The sequence below is a fragment of the Gallinula chloropus genome (genome assembly GCF_964237585.1).
Source record: "Gallinula chloropus genome assembly, chromosome: 1".
Lineage (NCBI taxonomy): Eukaryota > Metazoa > Chordata > Aves > Gruiformes > Rallidae > Gallinula > Gallinula chloropus.
The window spans coordinates 15,168,743-15,190,911 of NC_140085.1; the positions used below are offsets into that span (position 1 = coordinate 15,168,743).

Here is a 22,169-nt window from a genome sequence, read left to right on the forward strand (position 1 = left end):
GTAAGAGTACCATTTGGCTAGCAGTCATCTGCAGTCCTGTTTTTCCTTTCTGCAAACAGCGTGTTGCTTTTTGCTACTCTAATTTATTTGCTTCTTCCTCAGCAGCACACTTGATCTCCCTCTGCTTTGATCTCTGCTGTCTGGTACTCTGTCTTGCTTCTACAGCTTTAGCTGATCAGTTGCACCGTTTTCTGACTCCTGTTGTCTGCTTAATAAGGGAATTCACTTAATCAAAGCTTGTAGCAGATGGAAGTGTGTAAATTACATTTTTAAATACTTTTGAAAGTCATATTATAAAGTTGAGAATTGAACTAGCCAAACACTGCTGCCTTTTTGTGTTTCGTTGTGCACGACCATCCTCTCAATTTCAAGTCTGATTTTCTCTGGCTGCTGCCAGGCGTGTGGATCAGCATGTGCCACTTGTGTTACACTGTGTGAGTTTCCTCATAAATGTGTCAGGAGCACATTTACTTTACAAATCATTGCAAGACCTGAGCGGATACTTTGTTAGTAATGTGTCACTCATCAATCGATACCTTTGATGCATCCTAAACTGTGTGAACAGGCAAAGCAGAACATTGTTACCTGTCTTTGTATTTTACAAAAATGCTGTTCAAGTACATCTCATTAAGTTGACTGTATTACCTATATAGATGATATATATATTTACACATATAGAAACTATATATCTATATTAAACTATTTTAAACAAAATTCACGATTTGGAGGAAGACAGAAATTAACAAGCATGTTTTTCTTCAGTAATTAATACATGATAAATCATCAGTTGAATGTGTAAGCAAGGTTTTAGAATATCTCAGGTAAGATTTATGCCAGCAAATTATCTCATTTAAAGCAGTATATTTACTGAATGTCTTATTTAAGTTTCAGTTTAAATTGAACTGCCCAGCTTTTCATGGAGCTTTCTGTCTTCCATAGATCAATAGTTGTTTGTGCTGTCTTAGTGGTAACTAATTAGAAACTGTATAATCAGTATTGCAGAGAAAGAAAACATGACAACCGTTGCTGTTAAGAAGAAAGAAGTCCCTAGAGATCTGGATCATTGTGACATCCCATACTATGTTTCTGAATTTGTGGAAAGAGAAGTTGGAAATAACTATGATTCTCTGAGGAAGCTAGACGACCTTATTGATAAGCTATCTGAAAACAAAAAGCTGTTAGAAGAACAGGTAAGTGTATTTTTTCCCCTCTTCTGAATATGCTTTATGATTAAGCTTATTTAACTAAAATAAAGCAATTTATTGATATCTCAAATGGCACTACTTTACGTAGTGCAGTGTTTTTATGTCAGACTTAATACTTCCCTGTGCATGTAGGTACTTACAGTTTCATCAGAAGTCCCTAAAAGAATTCAGCATGCCTTAAAGAATGCAGAAGACTCTAAAAAGTCTCTGACTCGGCTTCTAGAGGAAGAAACTCTTCTATCTGATTCAATCAATAGCCACTTACTGAAAGCTCAACCATGGATGGAGGATCTTGATGTACTGATTAGCCAGGTAGAAGAGATAGAACGACACCTGTCCTATCTTAAATGGATTTCACGAATAGAAGAGTTAAGGTAAAGTTTGAGTGCTGCATATATATTCTGAGACTGGTAACCTAGTTTGTCTCATCACTAAAATATTTTACATTTGAGAGATACTTAATTTTAACTTCTGAATACACAAATGATTCTCTTCTGTTATATTTAATGAATTTTTGACCTTGACTTTTCTTGTCTTTTAGTGATAGCATTCAGCAATACCTCCTAACCAACAATGTTCCAGAGGCAGCCAGTACTCTAGCATTCATGGCAGAATTAGATATTAAACTTCAGGAGTCGTCTTGTTCTCATCTTCTTGCTTTTGTGAGATCCACTGTTAAATTCTGGCATAAAATTCTGAAGGACAAATTGTCGAGGTAAGAGTCGTACTGTAACTCCATCATCTTTGTGTTGCAAAGTAAGCTTGTGTTAAAGTGCCTAGTTTGTGTTGCAGTGACTTTGAAGAAGTGCTAACCCAGCTTCGATGGCCATTTGTGGGGCCACCACAGTCACAGGCATTTGGCATTGGTGCTCCAGCCGTTGCTTCTGATGTATACAACAATTTGGAGATGCTCTTTTGCCAGCTTCTGAAATTGCAAACCTCGTATCCTTTGCAACAGGTGGAGTACATTTTAGTTAGAATAGTAAATGTCAGAGATGCTCATTCTCAAGACCTTTAAAAATCTTGTGCTCCCTAAAGACAGGGTAATTTGAATTTATGTTACTTTGTATTAACATCAGAATCTTGCTGGGGGTTTTTTGTTGTGGTTAATTTTTTTTATTTTTTTTTTTTCTTCAAAAAATGCCAGGTGCTAAAGTTGCAGTAGCAACATTTTAACTCTAAGTCATCAGATCTAGTGAACTCATGGTAGCTGACAGTTCAGATTTCATTATGAGGATCAGGCCTTAAATGCTTCAGCAAGATTATCCATGTTAATAAAAAATTGGTGATGTGTGTTTTATTATATCCACTATGCTTTTCCTTTTATAGCCTTATTTGAAATCACTTTAACTTTCCCTCCTGTCATTCAGGGACATATTAAAGATACATGTCTCTAAAGGAGACTCTGCAAAATGGGGAGACTACAGAAGGGTTTTCATTGTGCAGTGATGGTAGTCTGTCTTTAAGATTAATCAGAAAGCACTGCTGCTCTTTCTGTCAAAAGCTCAACTAGGCAATTCTTCCTCAAATGATTGTGACTGGTTTTTATAACTTTTTTTTATTATTTTTTTTATTTTTAAACCCCATGTAGCAGGAAGAAACAAGCCTGTTCTGCACAACCCTGAGTTGGTAACAGTTTCGGTATGGCATACTTGGTCACTTAAGTTAGTTGCATGAAAATGGGAAATCATGTATTGCATTTCTTAATCTCAGGAGTCTTTTATCCTCCTTTAACAAATATGAACAACCTTGGACAGACCCTGCCTTTGGTACTGATAATAGTGGTTTTCTGTGGGGTTTTTGTTTGTTTGTTTTTCAAATTATATGGGTTTTCTTAAGAGAAACACTTAAATGACTTGTGTTGTCATTGAATAAATAATCTGTACCAGCCCAGGTTGTACTAAATATTATCTAAATGCAAACATTTTTAGTATTGCATAATCCTGTCTTCATCCATTGAGGTTTAGAACTAAGAAATGTTAATTTTAATAAATTTTTTCTGTTGAGATTATGATGATGTGAGAATCAAGCACCATCCTTGACTGTCAAACTTAGAGATGAACTGTTAACCAAACCTAAACAATTGCCAGAAAAATACTCTTTACCCCCATCACCACCCATTATCCTTCCAATGCAAATCATGCTGAATCCTCTGCAGAAAAGATTCAAATATCATTTCACTGGGAATAAACAAACCAACGTTTTAAACAAGGTATGGGAGAAAACAGTTGTGGTTTGGTTTTGGGTTTTTTTTTAAGCAACAGATAGATTGTTGTTTTTAAATTCTATAGCTTTAACACTTTCCTTTCTGAAATTATGATTCTTCAAAACCATACAGTTCAGTGTGCATGGGCAAGAGAGCACTTGGAGACCTTTTGGAGGCACAAACATTTTCCCTGGGCCAGGTGATATTTGTCCCTTGCCCAGACCCATCAGAAAGCATTAATACAACCTTAGGCCGACTCCCATAATTTCAGAAGCTTTGATTAATTTCCTCTGTCTCCTTGCAAACAGTATTGCTTGAGCTCAGAGGCTGGACAGAGCCCTGACTGATTTTTGGCATTGTTTTTTGTTACCGCCATTTAACCGATAAAGTTGGATTCTGCTGTTGGTGTAAAAAATGTGTCTGGTTTAAAGGCATTCTTAGGTAATTAGTTTTCAGGTTTGGGGTTTTTTTATTGGTGTGAGAAGACATGTCCAGTTTACCAGTTGGAAACTGACTCGGTTTTTGTATGAATTATTTCCAAAGACTGAGGATTTTGATTGGAGACTTGTCACTGGAACAGGTTGTTAATGCTGCCATAACGCATCTGCGGCAGAGCCGGAGAGCTGTTTTGTAACAGTTGAGTTGCACAGGTCTCTGTGCTCACATTGACAATCCTGAGTAGATGTAAATGTATTTGCAGTCTCAATAATTGCAACTGCGGTGCTTTTAAAAATAATATTGCATGTATTAGTGGGGAAGAGGTGTTTTAGACATGAATGAAATGATTTCATGAGCAAACAGGAAAATGAGATGGAATTTGTGAACTAGTTTAAAAAAGTCATGAAGAAAAGTTTGCAGGTAATCTAGTGTCAGATCAGAAAGATATTCCAACAAGGCCTTGTGCAGATTTGGGTTGGGGTTTTTGTTTTGTTTGTTTGTGGGGTTTTTTAACAACTTGGATAATAGATTAAAGAAAATACCCATGGAAAATGTTGGAGCGACATCAACCTGAAAGAGGTTACAAGTATATCAGAGGACAGACTTAGAGTTTACAATGATCTGGGCATGTGTTAAATAAATAAATAAATCAGTAGATAAGGGCAAATAAATACAGAAGTGAGAAACAGACAAGCGAAATGTGCAGAATGTGAGTGCACTTCAGCAGAAGGTTCTTTGGCGATTGGAAGTGATGGGGGCAGGAACTGCTTACTCTTCCATTAACATTGAAAGAAGCATTCATCAAAAAATACAGCCCACATTTTGAGGTGTGGAAATTAAAAAAGCTTAAAGGCATTATGGTGTGAAATAAGAAGGTGGTAGATTCCCCACTTTCAGTGTGGGTTGTGGTTGGGTACAGTGACAGTAAGAACAGAGCTCCTGGGAAGAGTTTTCTGAAGAGTTCATCCTCTTTGCTGCACCAGAAAATAAAGAACAGACAGAAGGGGGACGTAGGCGAAGCAGAAAAGATGACCTCGTGAGCAAGAAGTCAGTAGAGAAGGGGGAGACAAAAATGAAGCTTTTGCTTGAGAAGAAACAGAATAATTGATGTATTTAAGACAAATGAAATCCAGCAATACTTCTCTGATACTGCTTTTCTAAAAATCAAAGCTCAGTAAAACATGGCAAAAGACTTGTGTGATCTGGGATCAAGGGAAGGCAGGGGAAGAGACTTGTATTTTTTGAGTTTGTCTTAAAATATTAGTAGCTCTTGAATCAGTGTATTTTGGATGCATTTAATATTTTCTTTTTTAAATAAGCCCGAGTGGTATTTAACACAAGTACTTATGTGGATTGGAAATCATTCAAAGTTCCTTGATGACAAAATCCAGCCAATACTGGACAAGGCAGGATCTTCAGTGAATGCTGGGGTAAGCACTTCCATGGTTTTATGTATCTGTATACCTAAATCAACTTCTGAAAGGCATTTGTGTGAGCCCACTGCCATGGATTTCATGACGTGTGTAGTGAGACTTAGCTCAGTCTAGTAGCAGTTTGTAACATGCATGCTTGAAAATGTTAATACTTCCAATCTCTGATTTTTTATGCCCTTTTTTTTCTTTCCAAAGCTTGAATTCTCTCGTGCACTGGTAATGCTGATTTTGGAGAAGCTGGCTGTTGATATTCCCTGCGTTTTGTATGATGATACACTCTTTTGCCACCTTGTGGATGAGGTACTTCTGTTTGAGAGAGAGTTATACAGCGTTCATGGTTACCTCAGCAGCTTTCCCAGTTGCATGCATATTCTCTCAGAAGAATCCTGCTTCCAAAGGTGGCTAACAGTGGAAAAGAAATGTAAGACTCCCAGTGGGTTTGTTGGCCTTTGTACTGCACAATCAGAAAGTATGTGTAGACTTAGACAAATAGCCTCCTCAAAGAGGATGTCACTTGTGCATATTTTTATACTCTGTGATTGTTTTGACTAAAAATTGGTCAGAATCTAATAGGTTTTTTAACAAAATATTAAATACACAAGCAATTTACGAGTTTTTTGCATCTCAGTTGCTCTTCAGAAAATGGACTCTATGCTTTCATCAGAGGCTGCATGGATATCACAATACAAAGATATCACTGATGTAGATGAAATGAAAGTCCCAGACTGCGCTGAAACTTTTATGACTCTGTTGTTAGTTATAACAGGTAATTATTAATCTATGGGCATTGCTGTTATTTGTAACTAATAGTAAAAAACTTCAGCTAACAGATTTAATTACTAATTCTCCGTTGTAAGCAGTAGTCACCAAATAACATTGCAGAGTTGTGGTATTTGCAACTTAATAAAATCTTTCCTGTTCTTTTTGCATTTTGGACACTGAAGAATGAATCATCTTGATGTAGTGACATGTTTACACAATAACTGTTAAAACCAACATTTGATATTTAACATATTAAAACTCATACTTGAGAGAGTATAATTTTTTACAGTGCAGTAAAAAATCCTACTACTCCATTTGAATCTGTGAAAATTTAGAGGATTTTAAGTAACATCTGCTTTCTTGGAACAGAACACAAGAGCAAGGAAGTTTTCAGGAGACAATTGCATATTGAGTGGCTTTATTGCACTCTGTGCAAGTATGCTTTAGGAGCTGCACTGGGTGGTGTATAATCACCTCCTGCTTCAAGTTTTAGAATACAAAATGCTGGGGGAATCAGGAGGGGAGGAATGTCCTGTCTTTATATGCTTAGCTTTGGCATTGAGTAGCTTCCCTGAAATTCTAGAAATGTCAGCTGTTCTAAATACTGTTTGATGTTCTCATGGGTGTCTTGTTCTGTAGCAAGATGACCATAATGTTTGTTTTTGAAAAGTTTTTATTCAGTGCTGGAAAACCTAAAAGCATTCTATTAATGTCTTTCCAGACAGGTATAAGAATCTTCCAACAGCTTCCAGGAAACTGCAGTTCCTGGGCTTACAGAAGGAGTTAGTTGATGATTTCAGGATACGATTAACTCAAGTAATGAAGGAAGAGACTAGAGCTTCCTTAGGATTCCGGTACTGTGCAATCCTTAATGCTGTTAACTATATAGCAACAGTGTTGGCAGACTGGGCTGACAATGTGGTAAGTAAATATTTTACTTTAAAACAAAATTTAAAAAATGCATTTTAAGTGTTTGTTTCATAGCATTGTATTTCCAGCACTCTAAGCATATTCAGAGGAATTAATTACTGAAAATATGCAATGATATATAAATTCAGATTTAATAAAAGGTGCATAAATAAGGGCAGATTTGTAGTTTGAGCTCTAAGTTGTATTAATTATACAGTTTTTAGGGAAGTGCAATGAGAGCCTGGGGAACAGAGTAATCTGAACAGACGAAGACGTAATCTTCTTTTCGTGCTTCGTATTGTGACAAAAGTAGTGAGTTGATTTTGGAGATCTCTGGGCCAGTGTTAACAGCACTGAGGTTGAAGTCCATGCAATAGTCCATGCACAACACTTGAACTACCCCCAAGGCAGGTGACCTAAAATGGATTCAGAATGGGTATCTGTGTTCCAAACCTGTTTAGGCATTGCTCAGAAAAACCACTTGCTGATAACTGGGAAGTGGGCGTGAATTATTTTGCTGTGTTAGCGCCTAGTGGCAGCATGGCTGTTCAGCTTTTCTGTGGTTATTGGTACAAAAGGACAAAAAAATCTCTTTCTGTGTGAAGTGTGTAGAAGTAGGCATTGTGTGTGAGATGGGCAGCCTCCAAGCTGTTCTTGTTTTCACAGGTACTGTGGCTCTATGGCAAAGGATAACCTTGACTCAGCACAGCAGCCTTTATGTTGAATTGCTGTGTTTACTTAGGTCTGTTTAAAGCAAAACCCACAATTTGATACTACTATGTCATATTAAACTCAATCCCTTTTCTTGCTGTTGTCAGCACAGTGAATTTATGCTTTAGTGAACGATTACTGTGATTTGTTTTAGAAATAAATATTCTAGTTAACTTTTGCAAAGGTCAAAATCAGATTTAAGGTTTTTTAGGCATTCTGCTCTGAGTTTTAAAGTTTTAGTATTTCTCTAGATATCTTCCAATTACCTGTCTGCTGTTGCATCTGAAATCTGTATCAGTTCCATCACTACGACTTAAACCACTGTGGGTTCTGGTTTTTTTGTGCCCCCCTGCCCAAGTCAGGACCACAGGGAAAAATAAGAAAGTGGTTTTAAAAATCTTAAAATTTTAAGTTGTGTAAATCTTAACATTTTAAGTTAATGTTTTCTAGAACTTTGTAAAAAAGTTAAACCAGTAACTTTTTATGAGGAAAGGCTGAATGAACTGGGACTGTTCAGCTTTGAGAAAAGAAGACTGAGAGGGGATCTTATTAATGTTTATAAATATCTGAAGGGTGGGACAGAGAGGGAAGTGGCCAACCCCTTTTCAATGGTCTGTGGAGAAGGGGCAAGAGGAGGACAAGGGGAAATGGCTTCAAGTTGGAGCACAGGAAGTCCTGCAGCGATATGTGGAAGAACTTTTTCACAGTGAGGGTGACAGAGCCCTGGGACAGGCTGCCCAGGGGCGTTGTGGAGTCTCCATCTCTGGAGATATTCAAGACCCGTCTGGATGCTGACCTATGCGACCCATCCTAGGGACCCTGCTTTGGCGGGGGGGTTGGACTCAATGGCCTCTGGAGGTCCCTTCCAACCCCTACAATTCTGTGAATCTGTGAACTTTCTACAGTAATATTATTTTTTGTAGTATTCATATCTGGTTTTGTTTCTCTAGTTCTTCCTGCAGCTGCAGCAGGCTGAACTGGAGGTTCGTGCAGAAAGCAGTGCTGTCAGCCAACTGCAGCTAGGGCAGCTGGCCTCGATGGAGAGTTCTGTGTTTGATGAAATGATCAACCTCCTGGAACGCCTGAAACATGACATGCTGACGCGACAAGTAGATCACGTCTTCAGAGAAGTCAAAGATGCTGCAAAGCTGTACAAAAAGGAGAGGTGATTCTGTCTGTTTATTCTCTTCCCATATTACAGTATTATTTCCAAATAAAATACTGAGCTAAATAAAGGCAGGAGTAGCTAATTGGCAAAATTATTTTCCTGAATAGGAATGCCACAGGGTAGTAAGTTTTGTAAAATAGTCTTGACATAAGTGGTAAGAGAATTTTAATGTTTTGCCTTCTAAAGTACCTCTGCAGTTAGTTGGCGTGTTGTCTTAAAAACCCTGGAAAGGATTCTGAATCACTGTAGTTGGGACAAGAATTATTATCTTCACAGTATTATTAAAGAGTTAATGCAAAGTGGCCTGTAATGACTGTCTTCACGTGCTCATAGGGCTTCTTGAATGTTTGCTCCTGAATAGAATGGCTGAAGTGTTTCATAGAAGGAATGCAACTCCTGAGTGATTTTCTAGAGTAGCTGGGGTTTCTTTGAATGGCATGATTGGAGCTTTATAACTAAAGCATGAGTTTGCTATTAATGAAATTGAAACATAGCATTTGACTGATTACTTTTAGATTTGAAATAGGAAGGGAGAAGTCTCTCTAAACCATTGTAAATTGGTAAGATTTTTTTTTAAAGGATAGTTTTAACTTCAGTTGTTGTAATATGAATCATTTCATTCTAATGACTTCAGTACTTTATTTCTTTCAGGTGGTTATCTTTGCCATCTCAAGCAGAGCAAGCAGTAATGTCTTTATCCAGCACAGCCTGCCCAATGTTGCTGACCCTACGAGACCGCTTGCTACAGCTAGAACAGCAGCTCTGTCACTCACTGTTCAAAATTTTCTGGCAAATGCTTGCAGAGAAGGTGGATGTATACATTTATCAGGAAGTAAGTATCAGCAAAACGTGACCAGTGCTAGGTATAAGTGACTGGTCCAAACAGCAACTGCTCTTTGTGTTTGTAGATAATTATGGCAAATCATTTCAATGAAGGAGGAGCAGCACAACTCCAGTTTGACATGAGTAGAAATCTGTTCCCTTTATTTTCACACTACTGCAAGAGGCCAGAAAACTACTTCAAGCAGTAAGTTGGCAAACTTCTGATTTACCGGTATTTCAGAAATAAGTGTCCAGATGAACACACGTGTCTTACCTATCACCAGGATTTTCTCACAGGTAGTTTTGATCCACACTTAAAATCTGTGGCTCATCTATGCTTCCTATTTACAACTAGGGGAGTTTTGATTCTGCAGCGTGTACTCCAATAGCAATTTTGTGCAGTCAGGATGTCGAGATAAATTAATTTACGGAAGGAATATGCGAAGCACAGACTTCTGAAACTGGGCCCAAAGAAACTACTCAAAAGATAGAGTTACAACACAGTTTATTGTTAACAGAAAGGCTATTTTAAGCTATGTTCCTGCTCAGAATTGCCTTGCATATCATAGCAGCCCAGTTGCTTTCATTGATGAGAAGCTACCTGCCTTGTGGTTAGTCTTTTTTAAATAGCTCACAGTCTTCTATAGACTCCAGCACTGAACTCCTCAGCTAGTTGGGGCGGAAATCTTAATATCATCTTGAACTCTCGAAGACAAAGACCATATACTGGCATTTTTAAATTGGAATATTCATGTAGGATCTTTGGGTTTGAGTTTTTTTGAGAACATGACCTTCATAAAGGTGGTTGATACATACATATTATTCCAGTATAAGAGGACACAGATGCCCAAAGGGACCATTAAAAATAGCGCATGATGGGTACATGGCCACTGTATTTAGGCTGAAAACCAGAATGACAAAGACAGGGTATCTGTTGGCTCCCCAGTGATACGAATTATCAACTGTCCATTAAACTGTGTTCTTAAAATATACCAAATAAGAAGTTTCTAATTATTTTAGGGAAAAATGTAGTTAGGGGAAGATAGATTAAGTGGTAAATTCTAATCTGTATTTTTAATACTGGTGGAAGAACTTAAGAACCAAAAACCAGGCTGAGCACTGGGAGGCAAAATGTTGATACTTGAAAGATAGGCATACATAACGGAAAAGGCTCAGGCAGTAAGAACAAATCTTCTGTTCCCCTTGATCTAAGCAGTACTTTCAGTCCAGTACTTCTGATCCTTTTCAGAAGTCTGTGGAGGGTTGTTTTTTTTTTGGTTAGACACTGTATGCACAAAACTAAGTGAGCTCATGGGTGCTTGCCATGTTAATCTGTGAACTTTTTCCTCTAGCATAAAAGAAGCCTGCATTATCCTGAACCTGAACGTCGGCTCTGCCTTGCTTCTGAAGGATGTACTACAGTCAGCTTCAGAAAGTGAGACATTAAAGCCAAACCAGCCATCTGCAACTGCAGCACTAAATGAACTTGGAGTTTATAAATTAGCTCAAAGCGATGTTGAGATTCTTCTCAATTTGAGAGCTAGTTGGCCAAACACAGGAAAATAAAGACTTCTTCAGAAATGGTTAAGAATGGTCTAGATCACCTATTTCAAACAAAAGCAAAGCAAATACGTTGTAACACACCTGGCTTCTTTTTTTTGATACTGCATGCTGAACCACTGGTTTAATCGAATCTTACACCTGGTACAGAGTTTAAAAAAAACCTAGGAAATGCTCCAGACTTAGTTTCAAACTGTGCAGATCTGATTTTCCATAGCCACCTTGGCATGGCAGCTAGAAGCTAAACCTATCTTCATGTCTAATGAACATGTTGTGTGCTGTAACTTCATGCTAAGGAATACAGAGTAGTAACAGTGTAAACACACTTCTGTACAATATGGACAACTGTCCCCTGTCGACTGCTCCACCTTCACTTAAACACCGATGTTTTACATCTCTAAATGCCAGGTAAGGGATGTTGGGATTAAAATGTGTATATGTAGGACAGAGAAGGAAGGAATGAAGGAATAGGTTGCTTTGGGTTTTTTTATTCATACTTTTTTTTTTTTTGCTGTACCAGAGTTTCTCCTCTTTTTAAAAATTTCTCCTTAAACATTGCATAAAAACTGTAAGTTTGGAAATAACATTTTACTTGGAAGTGCTGCCTTTGGTTAACCAGGGACAGTTGTCATGAGTTGCTGAAGTTGGTCTTTCCTTACAAAAACCACACCCCACACCCTCCCCCCAAAAAATTTTACTCAATGGTAATGAGCCCACAAGTCACAATTCCCTTTCCTGTAAGCTACATACTGAAACAGGAAATTCTGAAATGCTATTCTAGCTGTCTAAAAGAGATCTTTAATTTAACTAATTGTATTAAGCGGTTCTCAATACTTTTCCAGTGCCTGGTAAACATGAACAAGTTCTTGTCATTTGTCCTTTTCAGCTGATTGCTCAAATGGAGGGGGGATGAGAGGTGGGGAATGAGGAAGAGGACTGCACGAAAGCAGCTGTCCAGAGCAGACAAAATGCAGCAGAGCTGAGCAAGATGCCTATTTTTAATATATACAGCAAACCACTACTCAAACTAATACACAGCCCAGCTCTCCAGCATCTTTTTCTTCCTAGGACACAAAAAAAAAGGGGAATTGTAGTTAGGTAACAACAAGGATAATTGATGTAAGTTACCTTTCAGTGATTGCAATAGTTAACAAAAACTTGCCCCATGAACCCTACCTTGACCACGAGAAATTATTACAACTGTGAGCTGTTTCACCTACAGCCATGTTACTGCCTCTGGCAAAGATGGTAACGCTGCTGCGTCACTATTCCACATTTCTGGATCAGTATTTGAACCCCTGGGCTACCTGGTGACCTGTCTGACAGGAAGGGTATTATAACATGAGAAGCTGCTTTGAGAGGATCCTGGAACTGAGACGCTGGTGAGATGGCTATAGCAGGCCAGGCAAGGTCAGACAGTAACTGACCTTTTTTAAATCTTGCAGCACAGAGTAAAGGGATTAAGCTTAAGCCAGCAAGTCCTTTAAATGCATAGTTTTATACATAATAAATAAATCTCAGTAAAATACCTCTTGTGCATGTCCTTGCCCCCCCAAAACTTTTCAGTTAAACTTACACTTCTTCCTTGAATACGTCCAGTGTGATATTCATGTCATCTCCAAGCTGCAGATCTTCAGTGCTTAGACCCAAAGTTTTAAGAGCTAAAGAAAGAGAATTTCCTACACAAACCTTGGAAAGATTCATTTGACATCATAAAGCGATCGAAATACAAGCAAAGGTAAACACATCTAACAAGCACAGGGTTGGGGCTTTTTTTATAACTTTCTGAGTTCTGGGTTGTGTATTGCCAGCAGTGAGGATGGCTTTAAGGTACACATAAGCATAGGTTTGAAGGGATTTTAGTAATTCTGTGCAAATAGGCACAGCTCGACATGCCTGGCTGTTCAGGGGAGACGCACCTTCTCTGTACTGCGCTGGCCTGATGTGGCCTTGGCCCACAACATCCAGCAGCTCGAACATGGCGCCCAGGTTGGCCTCGTCCATCAGGTAAGGGTACTCCCCCTCCGCCCGCCTTCCAGCCTTCACCCTTTCCAGCGCCTGGATCAGGAACTCGCGTGGGTTTTCTGCAACGAGGTAAAATCGCCCCGAGCAAGTAATGACCGAAGGGCACACAGCCCCCTCCTCGCTCCCGCCCCATCCCCGCCCCGCTTTTCCCGGTGGGGGAGATCCCCACGGCTTCCCCGGCCAAGACGGAGGGCCCTGCCCGCCCCGCCCCGGGCCGCGGTGCCGCACCGGGGCGGTGGTAGAGCAGCAGCGCGCCGAGGCGCTGGAGCAGCTCGGGGATCCGGTGGCGCTGCAGGTAGTCGTGGCCTTGCTGCTCGCGCGCCGCCATCCCGCGTTGCCCGGAGACCGCGAGCGCCGCCCCGCCGCCGCGCGCGCGCAGGCCGTTAACCGTTCCCGCCTCACCGAGGCGTTGCGCGCGGTGAGGGCGGCGGGGCCGCCTCCGGGAGGTGAGCGGGGAGGGGACAGCGGGAGCAGGAAGCAAACGGCCGTGGGGGCTCGGCGGGAGGAGAAGCCAGAGCCGGCGGGGCGGCCCTTCACTCGGCTCGGGGCACCGGACGAGTAAATGGCGTTGCCGAGGCTTGGCTGACCGCGCAGCCCCTGCTCCAGCGGGCGGAAAGCGGGACGCAAAAGTTAATCTGCCGAGCTGTCATCACGTTAGCACTGGCACGGAAAACCCGCCGCTTCCAGCCAGGTTGTTAGTTTGCACCGCAGTTGCGTTAATTCACGGGGAAGGCGAGTTACACGCCGTTGCTTTTCACGTTCACTCAAGTCTTCTCAGTGTCAGCGCCACTTCCTCCCACATGCGGTAACGCGGAGCGCTCCTGCCGCGTTTCCCCGGGCTCCCGCCGAAGGCCAATCCTCCCACCTGCAGCCGGGCAGCCGAGCCCTCAGCTGCCGCCTAGCGGGGCGGGCGGGGCGTGCTGGGCGCTGCCGGGACCAGCAGAATCCCTGAATGGCAACCGGCAGCAGAAAGGTGACGTTCGTTTCAGTGGTCTGCGGGGACCGGACAAGGGGCAACCGTTTCCAGCTGGAGCACAGGAAGTTCCGCACCAACATGCGGAAGGACTTTTTCACAGTGAGGGTGACAGAGCCCTGGGACAGGCTGCCCAGGGGGGTTGTGGAGTCTCCTTCTCTGGAGATATTCAAGACCCGTCTGGACGCCTCCCTGTGCGACCTGTCCTAGGGAACCTGCTTTGGCGGGGGGTGGGGGGTGGGACACACACGACACGACTCGATGACCTCTGGAGGGGCCCTTCCAACCCCTCGGATTCTGTGATTTTTAAGTCGTTATTGAGGTGTGCAGCACAGCCTGTGCAGACAGAGAAGAGGCACCAAAGAACCTTGCTATTGTACTTCCCAAACAAAGCGAGTAGGAGAATGATAAAGGGTCCCACTAAAAACAAATTCAAACATAACCATCTGCCACCAAATAAAAATAGACAATGAATAAATGAGCATATAGTAAATAAAAAACATGGGTTCCTGTGAAAAGTCTAGCACTGTCTATATTTAACTATTTGCTGCAACCGTGATATCACATTAATAGAATGCTTTTGTTTTTCTTAGAGAAAAATTGGGCAGAATATTCAAAACTGAAGGGATTGTACAGCTACGCTGTGCAAGTATTATTTAGTATTTTTAACTCATTGTACTAGGTGCTTCCAGTCTTAATTAGAGCTAGAGGAAGTGTAGGTTTGTAACAGTTACCTCCCTTGACAGCTACCTGGCAGTAATGGAAATCTCCTTTTCCTAAGGAATATGATTCATAGGTACTGAACGTATGCCTGCATTTTGTCTATGTTTTTGCAAAGCACTAGCTAAGGGTTGGTTTTGTTTGTCTGGTTCTCCCCACCCCCAAGAAGGGCGATGGGGGAAAGTGTAGATTGTAGTGTCAAGTACAAATAAGACTGAGCTGGCCATCAGAGGAGAAATAAACACACAGAAGATATTTTGAAAATGAGAACCTAAGGATAGGGACATTGATTAGAAAGGAAGGAGCAAAGGAAAGACAGTGAAAATCTGTGATTTGGGCAGGGAAAGCAGCATTTAGCAAAGGAAGTTTCTCCTTTTTAATGGTCAAAGATAGCCAGTACTACATACATATGTTAAAGGCTGAAATTTTAAGATTGAACACGGGAATTAGATTGAAGTGTGTTTCTCTGAGGAATAGTTCAACAATCACTAGAGCAAACCAAAATTCCATTTACAACTGGGACTAATTTTTTTAAAACTTCTGGTTCACTGTTAAGCACCATTTATTTCCATGAAAAGATGTTTTGATAATAAATCACGTATTTATTATTTAATAAATTATTATCAGTTCATATGATGATAGTATCAGGTATATATATGAGTCCTGAAAGTATGATAGTTTAGGACAATTTGTGAGCAGTTGACATGGACTCTTGTAAGAAAAATTGAACTTCTGGTAGCTGGAAAAAATAGGATTTGACAAGCATCTGAAAGTTTTCTGGTTCTGTTACAGACATGCTGCTTATTGAATTTTAATCAGGAATTCAGGATCAAATCTATTTTCATGTCTTCAAAATGCCCTGGTTATTTAAAATTGTGTCATGCCATTTGTCCACCAGCCCCTTTTCCTGAAAAGTTGCTTTCTTGCCAATCATCACCCACCTTGTTCAATGGTCTTGGGTTACGCCCCCTCTCAAATGCAGGGCTCTGCATTTGTTGTTCATTTGCTGCACCTAATGGCAATCCCATCAGCCTAACTTTCTAGCCTGTTGTGGTCCCTCTTAAGGACAGCCCTGGCTCTACCCCCAATTTGTTGTTATCCATGAATTTGCCACCCATCCCAGCACCCAGGATGGTAATGAAACCCTTCAGTATTATTTTGCCCAGTGTTAACCCATGAGGCACGTATTACTAGTAACAATCAACCCACTGGACTTGTGAGCCGTGCTGTTAAGACAATTTTCCACCCACCTTTTTAGTTCCCACCTTGAATCCATATCTCTCCAATTTGTTGTAGGAATATAAAAACCTTGTTAAAAGCCTTCCTTTGGTCAAAGTAAACAACATTCACTGTGCTCTGCGGGCATTTCATCAGGGGAGGCAAGCAGGTTGGTCAGGTGTGGCTTCCCCTTGGTAAATGCATGTTGTCTGGGCATGGCTTCTGTAACCTGCCTGGGCTCAAGGTTGGGCTGAGCAGCCCGTTGTTCCCCGGGTCTTTCCTGAAAGCAGGCATTGCCTTTGCCTTTTTCCAGGCCTTAGAAACCCTGTCCCCTTCTCACCATGATCTTTCTCACTCCCCAGACTCCGCCCAAGTATCTGAGCACAGACGTCTTCAGTTAAAACCTGAAGCAAAGGCAACACTGAGTCCTTCCCATGTCCTTTGTCACTAGGTTACCCACCCCACATAGCGGAGCCCACAATGTCCTTAGCCTGCCTTCCACGTTAATATAAAGAAAGGGCCTTCCAACTCCAAATGAGCTGGCTGTCCTAGTGCTGCTTCAGCATGCCTGGGCAGCATTTCTCTATTCCTCTGGGGTAGCCTACCCCTGCCTCCACAGTCTGCATACTTGCCTTTTGGATTTGATTTCAACCAGGAGTTCCCCAGTCAGCCATGCTGGCCTTTTCCCACGTCTGCTCAACTTCCTGCATGTCAGAATGGACTGTTCTTGCCTTCAGCTAGCTCCCCTGGGCCCTTCAGGGCAGTCTTCTGTGGGGCTCTGCCAACTAAGTGTCGGCTGGAGACAAAGTCTGCTCTCCTGAATTCCAGGGCTGCAGCTCGACTATTTATCTTCCTCACTTCCCTCAGAATCTGAAGCATTGCTATCTCATAGTCACTACTGCCAAGGCTGCCACCAGTGTCACTGTTCCCAGCCAGCCCGCCCTTATGTGTGAGCAGCACGTCTAGCATAGCCAGACTCGGCCTGCCGAGCACTTCTGTCAAGAAATTGTCCTTGATGTAGTACAGAAGTACCCTGGATCAGTGTGTCTCCACCATGTTACCATCCAGTCCCCACTACAAGCGTGAGAGCCGGCAGGTTTAAGGCTAAGCTGTGACTGTGGACTGGTTTTTTTCAGCCAATGCGAAGTAAAGACTAAACCTGTCATCAGAAATCCTACACTGAGAAAAACATAGTATTGGGAATTGGACTAATACTCCCAGTTACTGTTTGTACATCAAAGAGAAGTAAAAACATGTCACAAAAGAAGCTACTTTAGTATCAGGAAACATGATTCTCTTACGGAACCGGCTACTTCCCAGTTGACTGAAAACCCAAGAAATTGATTTCCTAGAACTACAGTAGGACATTTGCTGAAGTCAAAGGGGAAAAAAGAAGATGTTAAGCAGGAGCCTTCATTCTTTCAGATATACAAGTATATTTGTCTGTTTAACTGTGGCTCTGAGCCCATAAGACCACAGATGCTTTTATTGTAGTAGTATCTGTAGAGCAAATTCACACTACACATCTCCATTGCGTTTTGAAAAAATGACCCTATGAGGTGAGCTGTTGAGAGAAGAGTTAGATCATCACTATTGCTTTCTTCCCATCTGGATCACAGGACAAGAAGGTCTGTAGTCCAGCTTCCATCTCTGAGGTCTGACGAGGTTGCTCAGAGCTTTACCCAGTTTGGGTCTGAAAGTCTCAAAAGCTGGAGATTTCACCTACCCCTCTAAGCAACTTTTTCTAATGCTTATCTCCATGGAAGGCAGGCTTTTTTTCCTTTGTATCCAGTCTAAACCTCCCTTATGTCCACTTAGGCTCATTGTGTCTCATTTTCCCACTGTGTAGCACTGAAGAGTCTGGCTCTCATCTTCTACTGAGTGACCCCCTCACAGGATTTGGCAGGCTGCTGACATGTCCTCGTAAGTCAGGGCAAGTGGGGAGATTACAGTTCATTACAGTGCTCACTCATTCGCTTTGTGCTTCAATTTCTTTCCCTTTCTTGGGATTTTGAAGGCCAGTGTGAGCACAAAGACTCTGGACAGAAGCTCAAAATGGAAAAGCAAGTATGTTTCAGGTTTTATTGGCATTTAACTGCAGATGAAAGGAGGTCAGGATTAGAAGATCAATAGTCAAGGTCACGGGAGTGAGTGGTCCAGTAATATGCTAGGGGCAAAGTAGAAGAGGCATTAGAGAACTGTCTGTAGGAATGAAAGGCCCAGCACCAAGTCTGTTATGTATTCCAGGAGCAAACAGGCAACTTGGTTTGTTCTAGGTTAAGGAGCACAAATGGAGCATTTTCCTTTTGAATGTTTTGTTTCTTGGGAAGCATCCATGCTCAGAGTGTGAAGCAGTAGCTTTGGAAGCACTCTGCAAAATAACACACGTGAAAAACAGCTTTCTGCACGTTCTTGGTGTCTCCTTGATAATGAAGCAGCAAGCCCGATGTGTTGGCATTACTGTTCAGGATATGTGATCCAACCACAAATCCTAAAGGGAATTAAGGAGGAAGGAGTAACATGAAGCAAGATTAAAAACCATCCCCACAAAAACCCAAACACAAAACATGCCACAAAACCACCCAATGGATTATGGGTCAAAGGAAGAGAGAACTAAAGAAAAAGGAAGTGAAATACTTGCAATTTAAGAGTGGAACTGACCAGAAGAGTTTCTTCTGCAGGCTGTTGAGAGAGTGTCTTCAGAACTAAGGCGACAGGCCTATATATTCTGCTTCTGCAGTGGAAATGTGAAAGAGTTAAGCCCCAGTAATCCATTTGCAGTGACCTGTCTGCTCACCCATGATACAGCTCTCCACATCGACACTGAGAAAATTTGCCACTGGGAAGGGATGATGGTTTCTCTTCTGCAGTGATGTCACCAGTCACCCCTCTGCCAGGCTGGAAGTTGCTGACAGAGACACAGGACTCAGGGGGTTGCACTCATGAGTTCATCAAGCCATTTGTTGTATTTACACCTTTACCCTTGTAGCCTTCTGCAAGCTGGACAGCTCTGAAAAACTGGTTTCTTGTGGTGTTGCATGAACCATGCTAGCAACTGCTCCAAGCTAATCAAACAACGAAGCTTCACTTCTCCCTTCTGTAGGGAGAGCAGATCACAGTCTAGATCTAAATATTTCAGCAGGTCAACAAAAGCCACACACACAAGAATCCTGCCAATGCCACTTGTGACGCCTTGCAAAATGAGGACAGGAACACGCACACATCTGCCATCGATTCTCCAGTCGAGGGGAAAACAGGGACCTGTGGCTGAACCACCAGTTGTATCTTTTGCAAATTCAGGAAAGTAGGTTTTAAAGGAGGTCTATGCTTGCTTCGAGTAGCGGCTTTCAAGAGGTACTCAAGGAGCAAAGCAGCATAAAAATTTGCATGAAATAAACATCTTTTTTTGTGTTCTGAATTCTGAATCTGTTGTATGAATCTTCTCCAAATATTTCTGGAATTGGTATCTGGCATTGTGAATCCTGACAGATTTGGAAGAGTAAAACAGATACTGGTTGCAGACAGCAACAACCTTCTTCTAAAATAAATATTTCTGTGGTAAAAACAGAAGCATAAAAACTAGAGTGAAGAAAAAGTTACACTGTGATCCACTTCCCTCCAAAACCAGTGGTATTGAGAGCGCATTAGACAGGAAAATACAAGCAAAAGAGTACAGCTACAAGCAAAATCATAGTTGCATAACTGAAAAAAAAGGGTGGGGGAAACAAGCTCCAAAGAGAGAACAGCCTGTAAATCGCTCTAATGAACCTGCGAGTGCTAAAAGGTGACTCAGTCACATTTGGAAAAGAAATGTAGCGGTCTTCAGCCTTCGCTGGCCATGGGCAGTGATGGGAAGCAACCCAGAACTCATGGCTGCAATGCTCCGTTTTCTTGGCTGTAGCTTTAATTTTTAATGGCTGCTGGAAATAGCAACGTGTCTCACAAAGGCGGCGTCACTCTTCGGCCGTATGCAAGGACCACTCGCTATCAGATGAAACTTCACTAGCTACTGTTTCTTCCCGATGGCCAGTCTTTCTGTACTAGAAAACATAAACTCAAGACTAAAAAAAGATAAAAGAGTTTTCAAAACATCAGCAGCTCAGACCAAGGCAGGAAGCGGACAGTAAGGAGGAAGTGCAGGATTAGCTTTTGCCACATGCACCAGAACACGACAGACATGACACAAAAAGCTAGAAGGTAAAATGCTCCTTTTCCGATGACTGCACCCTGTGATGCAGGACAGCTCTACCTCCTCTCCCATGTCGCAGTGTATGCATACAAAAATGCAGTTTGCAGTCCAAATGTCTTGCTTTAAAAAAAAAATCATACCATAATTGTAAACATCTTCTCTACAGTATCTCCAAGAATGAGTTTCCAGATACTTCAGTAAAAGGAGCATGTACATCTTCCCCAGCTTTGCAGAAGAGGTTTGCTGCGGGAGGAAAAAAACCGCAATCCTCTCTGCAGAGCTGTCAAGCCAGTGAACAATTTAAGTCTCATTTGATCTGTAATTGGAACAGGCTTTACACAGAACAAGAATCTTAATGCCTAGATAAAAGTTGCGTTTTTAGTATTAACCATGATAAAAAGACTGGTTATAAATTTGTGCTGCCCATTGAAGCGAGAATTCCTAAATCTAGCAGCTCAAGCAAAGTTAATTCTTACGCTGATAAGGAATGAGAAAACGCATTCAGCTAAGCAAAGGAGTTTAAAAATGATTTCTCAGTCCAAAAACCTCAGCAGCTGATCGTCACACATGTCCTGACATGTAAATACAGAAATATTTTAGAGGGGAATGCCAAAATGAATCCCAGAGCAATGCAGCCCCTACCGAGAGGTGGGCAGATGTGCGGAACTACCAGCGCAATCCTCAGCGCTGGCTGTCGGCACGGAGTACTCCAGCCTCTGGGAAGGAAAAGGGCAGTCTTGCTACAGACAGCATTTTTGCTTTGCAAAGGTAAATAATGACAACACCCGTCTGTTTCTTACAAACATATAAATTATTTTATTTACAAAGCCATGTTACAAAAAAAAATAATAATAATAAAGCAAAAAAACAAAAAATACAATCGCTCACTAGAGAATATCTCCAGGCCCGGTGTTGAACCATGGCAGTATCAATCAGATACATGTTTGTTCTGTTTTTCCTTTTTTAAACTGTAAGCCATAGAATTTACTATTTACACCTACTTTAGACATTTATTCTGCTTACAATTATCACAAGCATGGAATGAATTCTATTTGATACTGCTAATACATAAAGGTGCAGGACAAAGAATGAAAATACTTAGTGTTACAAAATATGGATTGTAGAAAAGAAATTGGCTGTACAAGTATGGCATTTTTTTTTTTCTTAGAATGATTGGACATGCTTTCTTCAAAAGTCTTCTGGAAAAGGTTCTAAAATCTGTAGTAGGAAAGCACAATATAGCAGGTGCAAATTCATTTCTGTGCAACAACAGTTATTTAATATATCCCATGACTGACCAGCTATGCAAAACCCACAGAGTTTTGTTAAAGTGCCATGGGTCAACAGCATAACAAAATATAAGGTGTAAATAGAAAAATTTCTTTTTTTCTTCTTTTTTTTAAAACAATAGTTCACTGAGAATCAGCAATAATAGAATATGCTGTATAAACTATTCTCTACAAAGGTCGATCAGCACTATTTACAATTGTTACATCGATACAAAAGAAGGCATACAAGTTATCCAAGTTGCTTTTTATGGCTGACGGGCCTATGCATTGCGTATGTGTAACAACCAAAGCTTCTGAGCCTCTATTGCTGGAAACAAATCACAAGATTTTCAGGCAAACGGGGGAAGAAAAAGAACTACCGAGTGAATGCTACACTAAGAATGCATTATAGGCTGGTCCAGTTTGGATTCGTCTGTTTCAAATGTTTGCTTCCATTTCACTGTTCAGGCTGAAGTTTTCCATACGAATAATTAAATAATGATGCTTTGATGATGACAGAACACTGTGGGATTTTACTGGGTGCTTAACTCTCCTGAAATGC

At 41.2% G+C, this 22,169-nt stretch overlaps 2 protein-coding genes across 2 annotated transcripts; one reads left to right on the forward strand and one right to left on the reverse strand.

The window, feature by feature from the left end:
* Positions 1-1,013: 1,013 nt before the first annotated feature.
* Positions 1,014-11,396, forward strand: RINT1 (RAD50 interactor 1; the record flags this gene model as incomplete). The annotated part of the gene is made up of 13 exons (XM_084263314.1): positions 1,014-1,190; positions 1,338-1,579; positions 1,747-1,920; positions 1,998-2,147; positions 3,261-3,417; positions 5,169-5,279; positions 5,478-5,703; positions 5,911-6,048; positions 6,766-6,965; positions 8,615-8,829; positions 9,484-9,664; positions 9,741-9,859; positions 11,007-11,396. 13 exons carry the CDS (start codon positions 1,014-1,016, stop codon positions 11,218-11,220), a joined length of 2,304 nt encoding a protein of 767 aa, XP_084119440.1. The 3' UTR covers positions 11,221-11,396.
* Positions 11,397-12,241: 845 nt separating this feature from the next.
* Positions 12,242-13,567, reverse strand: EFCAB10 (EF-hand calcium binding domain 10; the record flags this gene model as incomplete). Its single annotated transcript, XM_084279075.1, has 4 exons — positions 12,242-12,278; positions 12,791-12,875; positions 13,134-13,298; positions 13,468-13,567. The coding sequence occupies 4 exons, from the start codon at positions 13,565-13,567 to the stop codon at positions 12,242-12,244; spliced, it is 387 nt and encodes a 128-aa protein (XP_084135201.1).
* Positions 13,568-22,169: the final 8,602 nt, after the last annotated feature.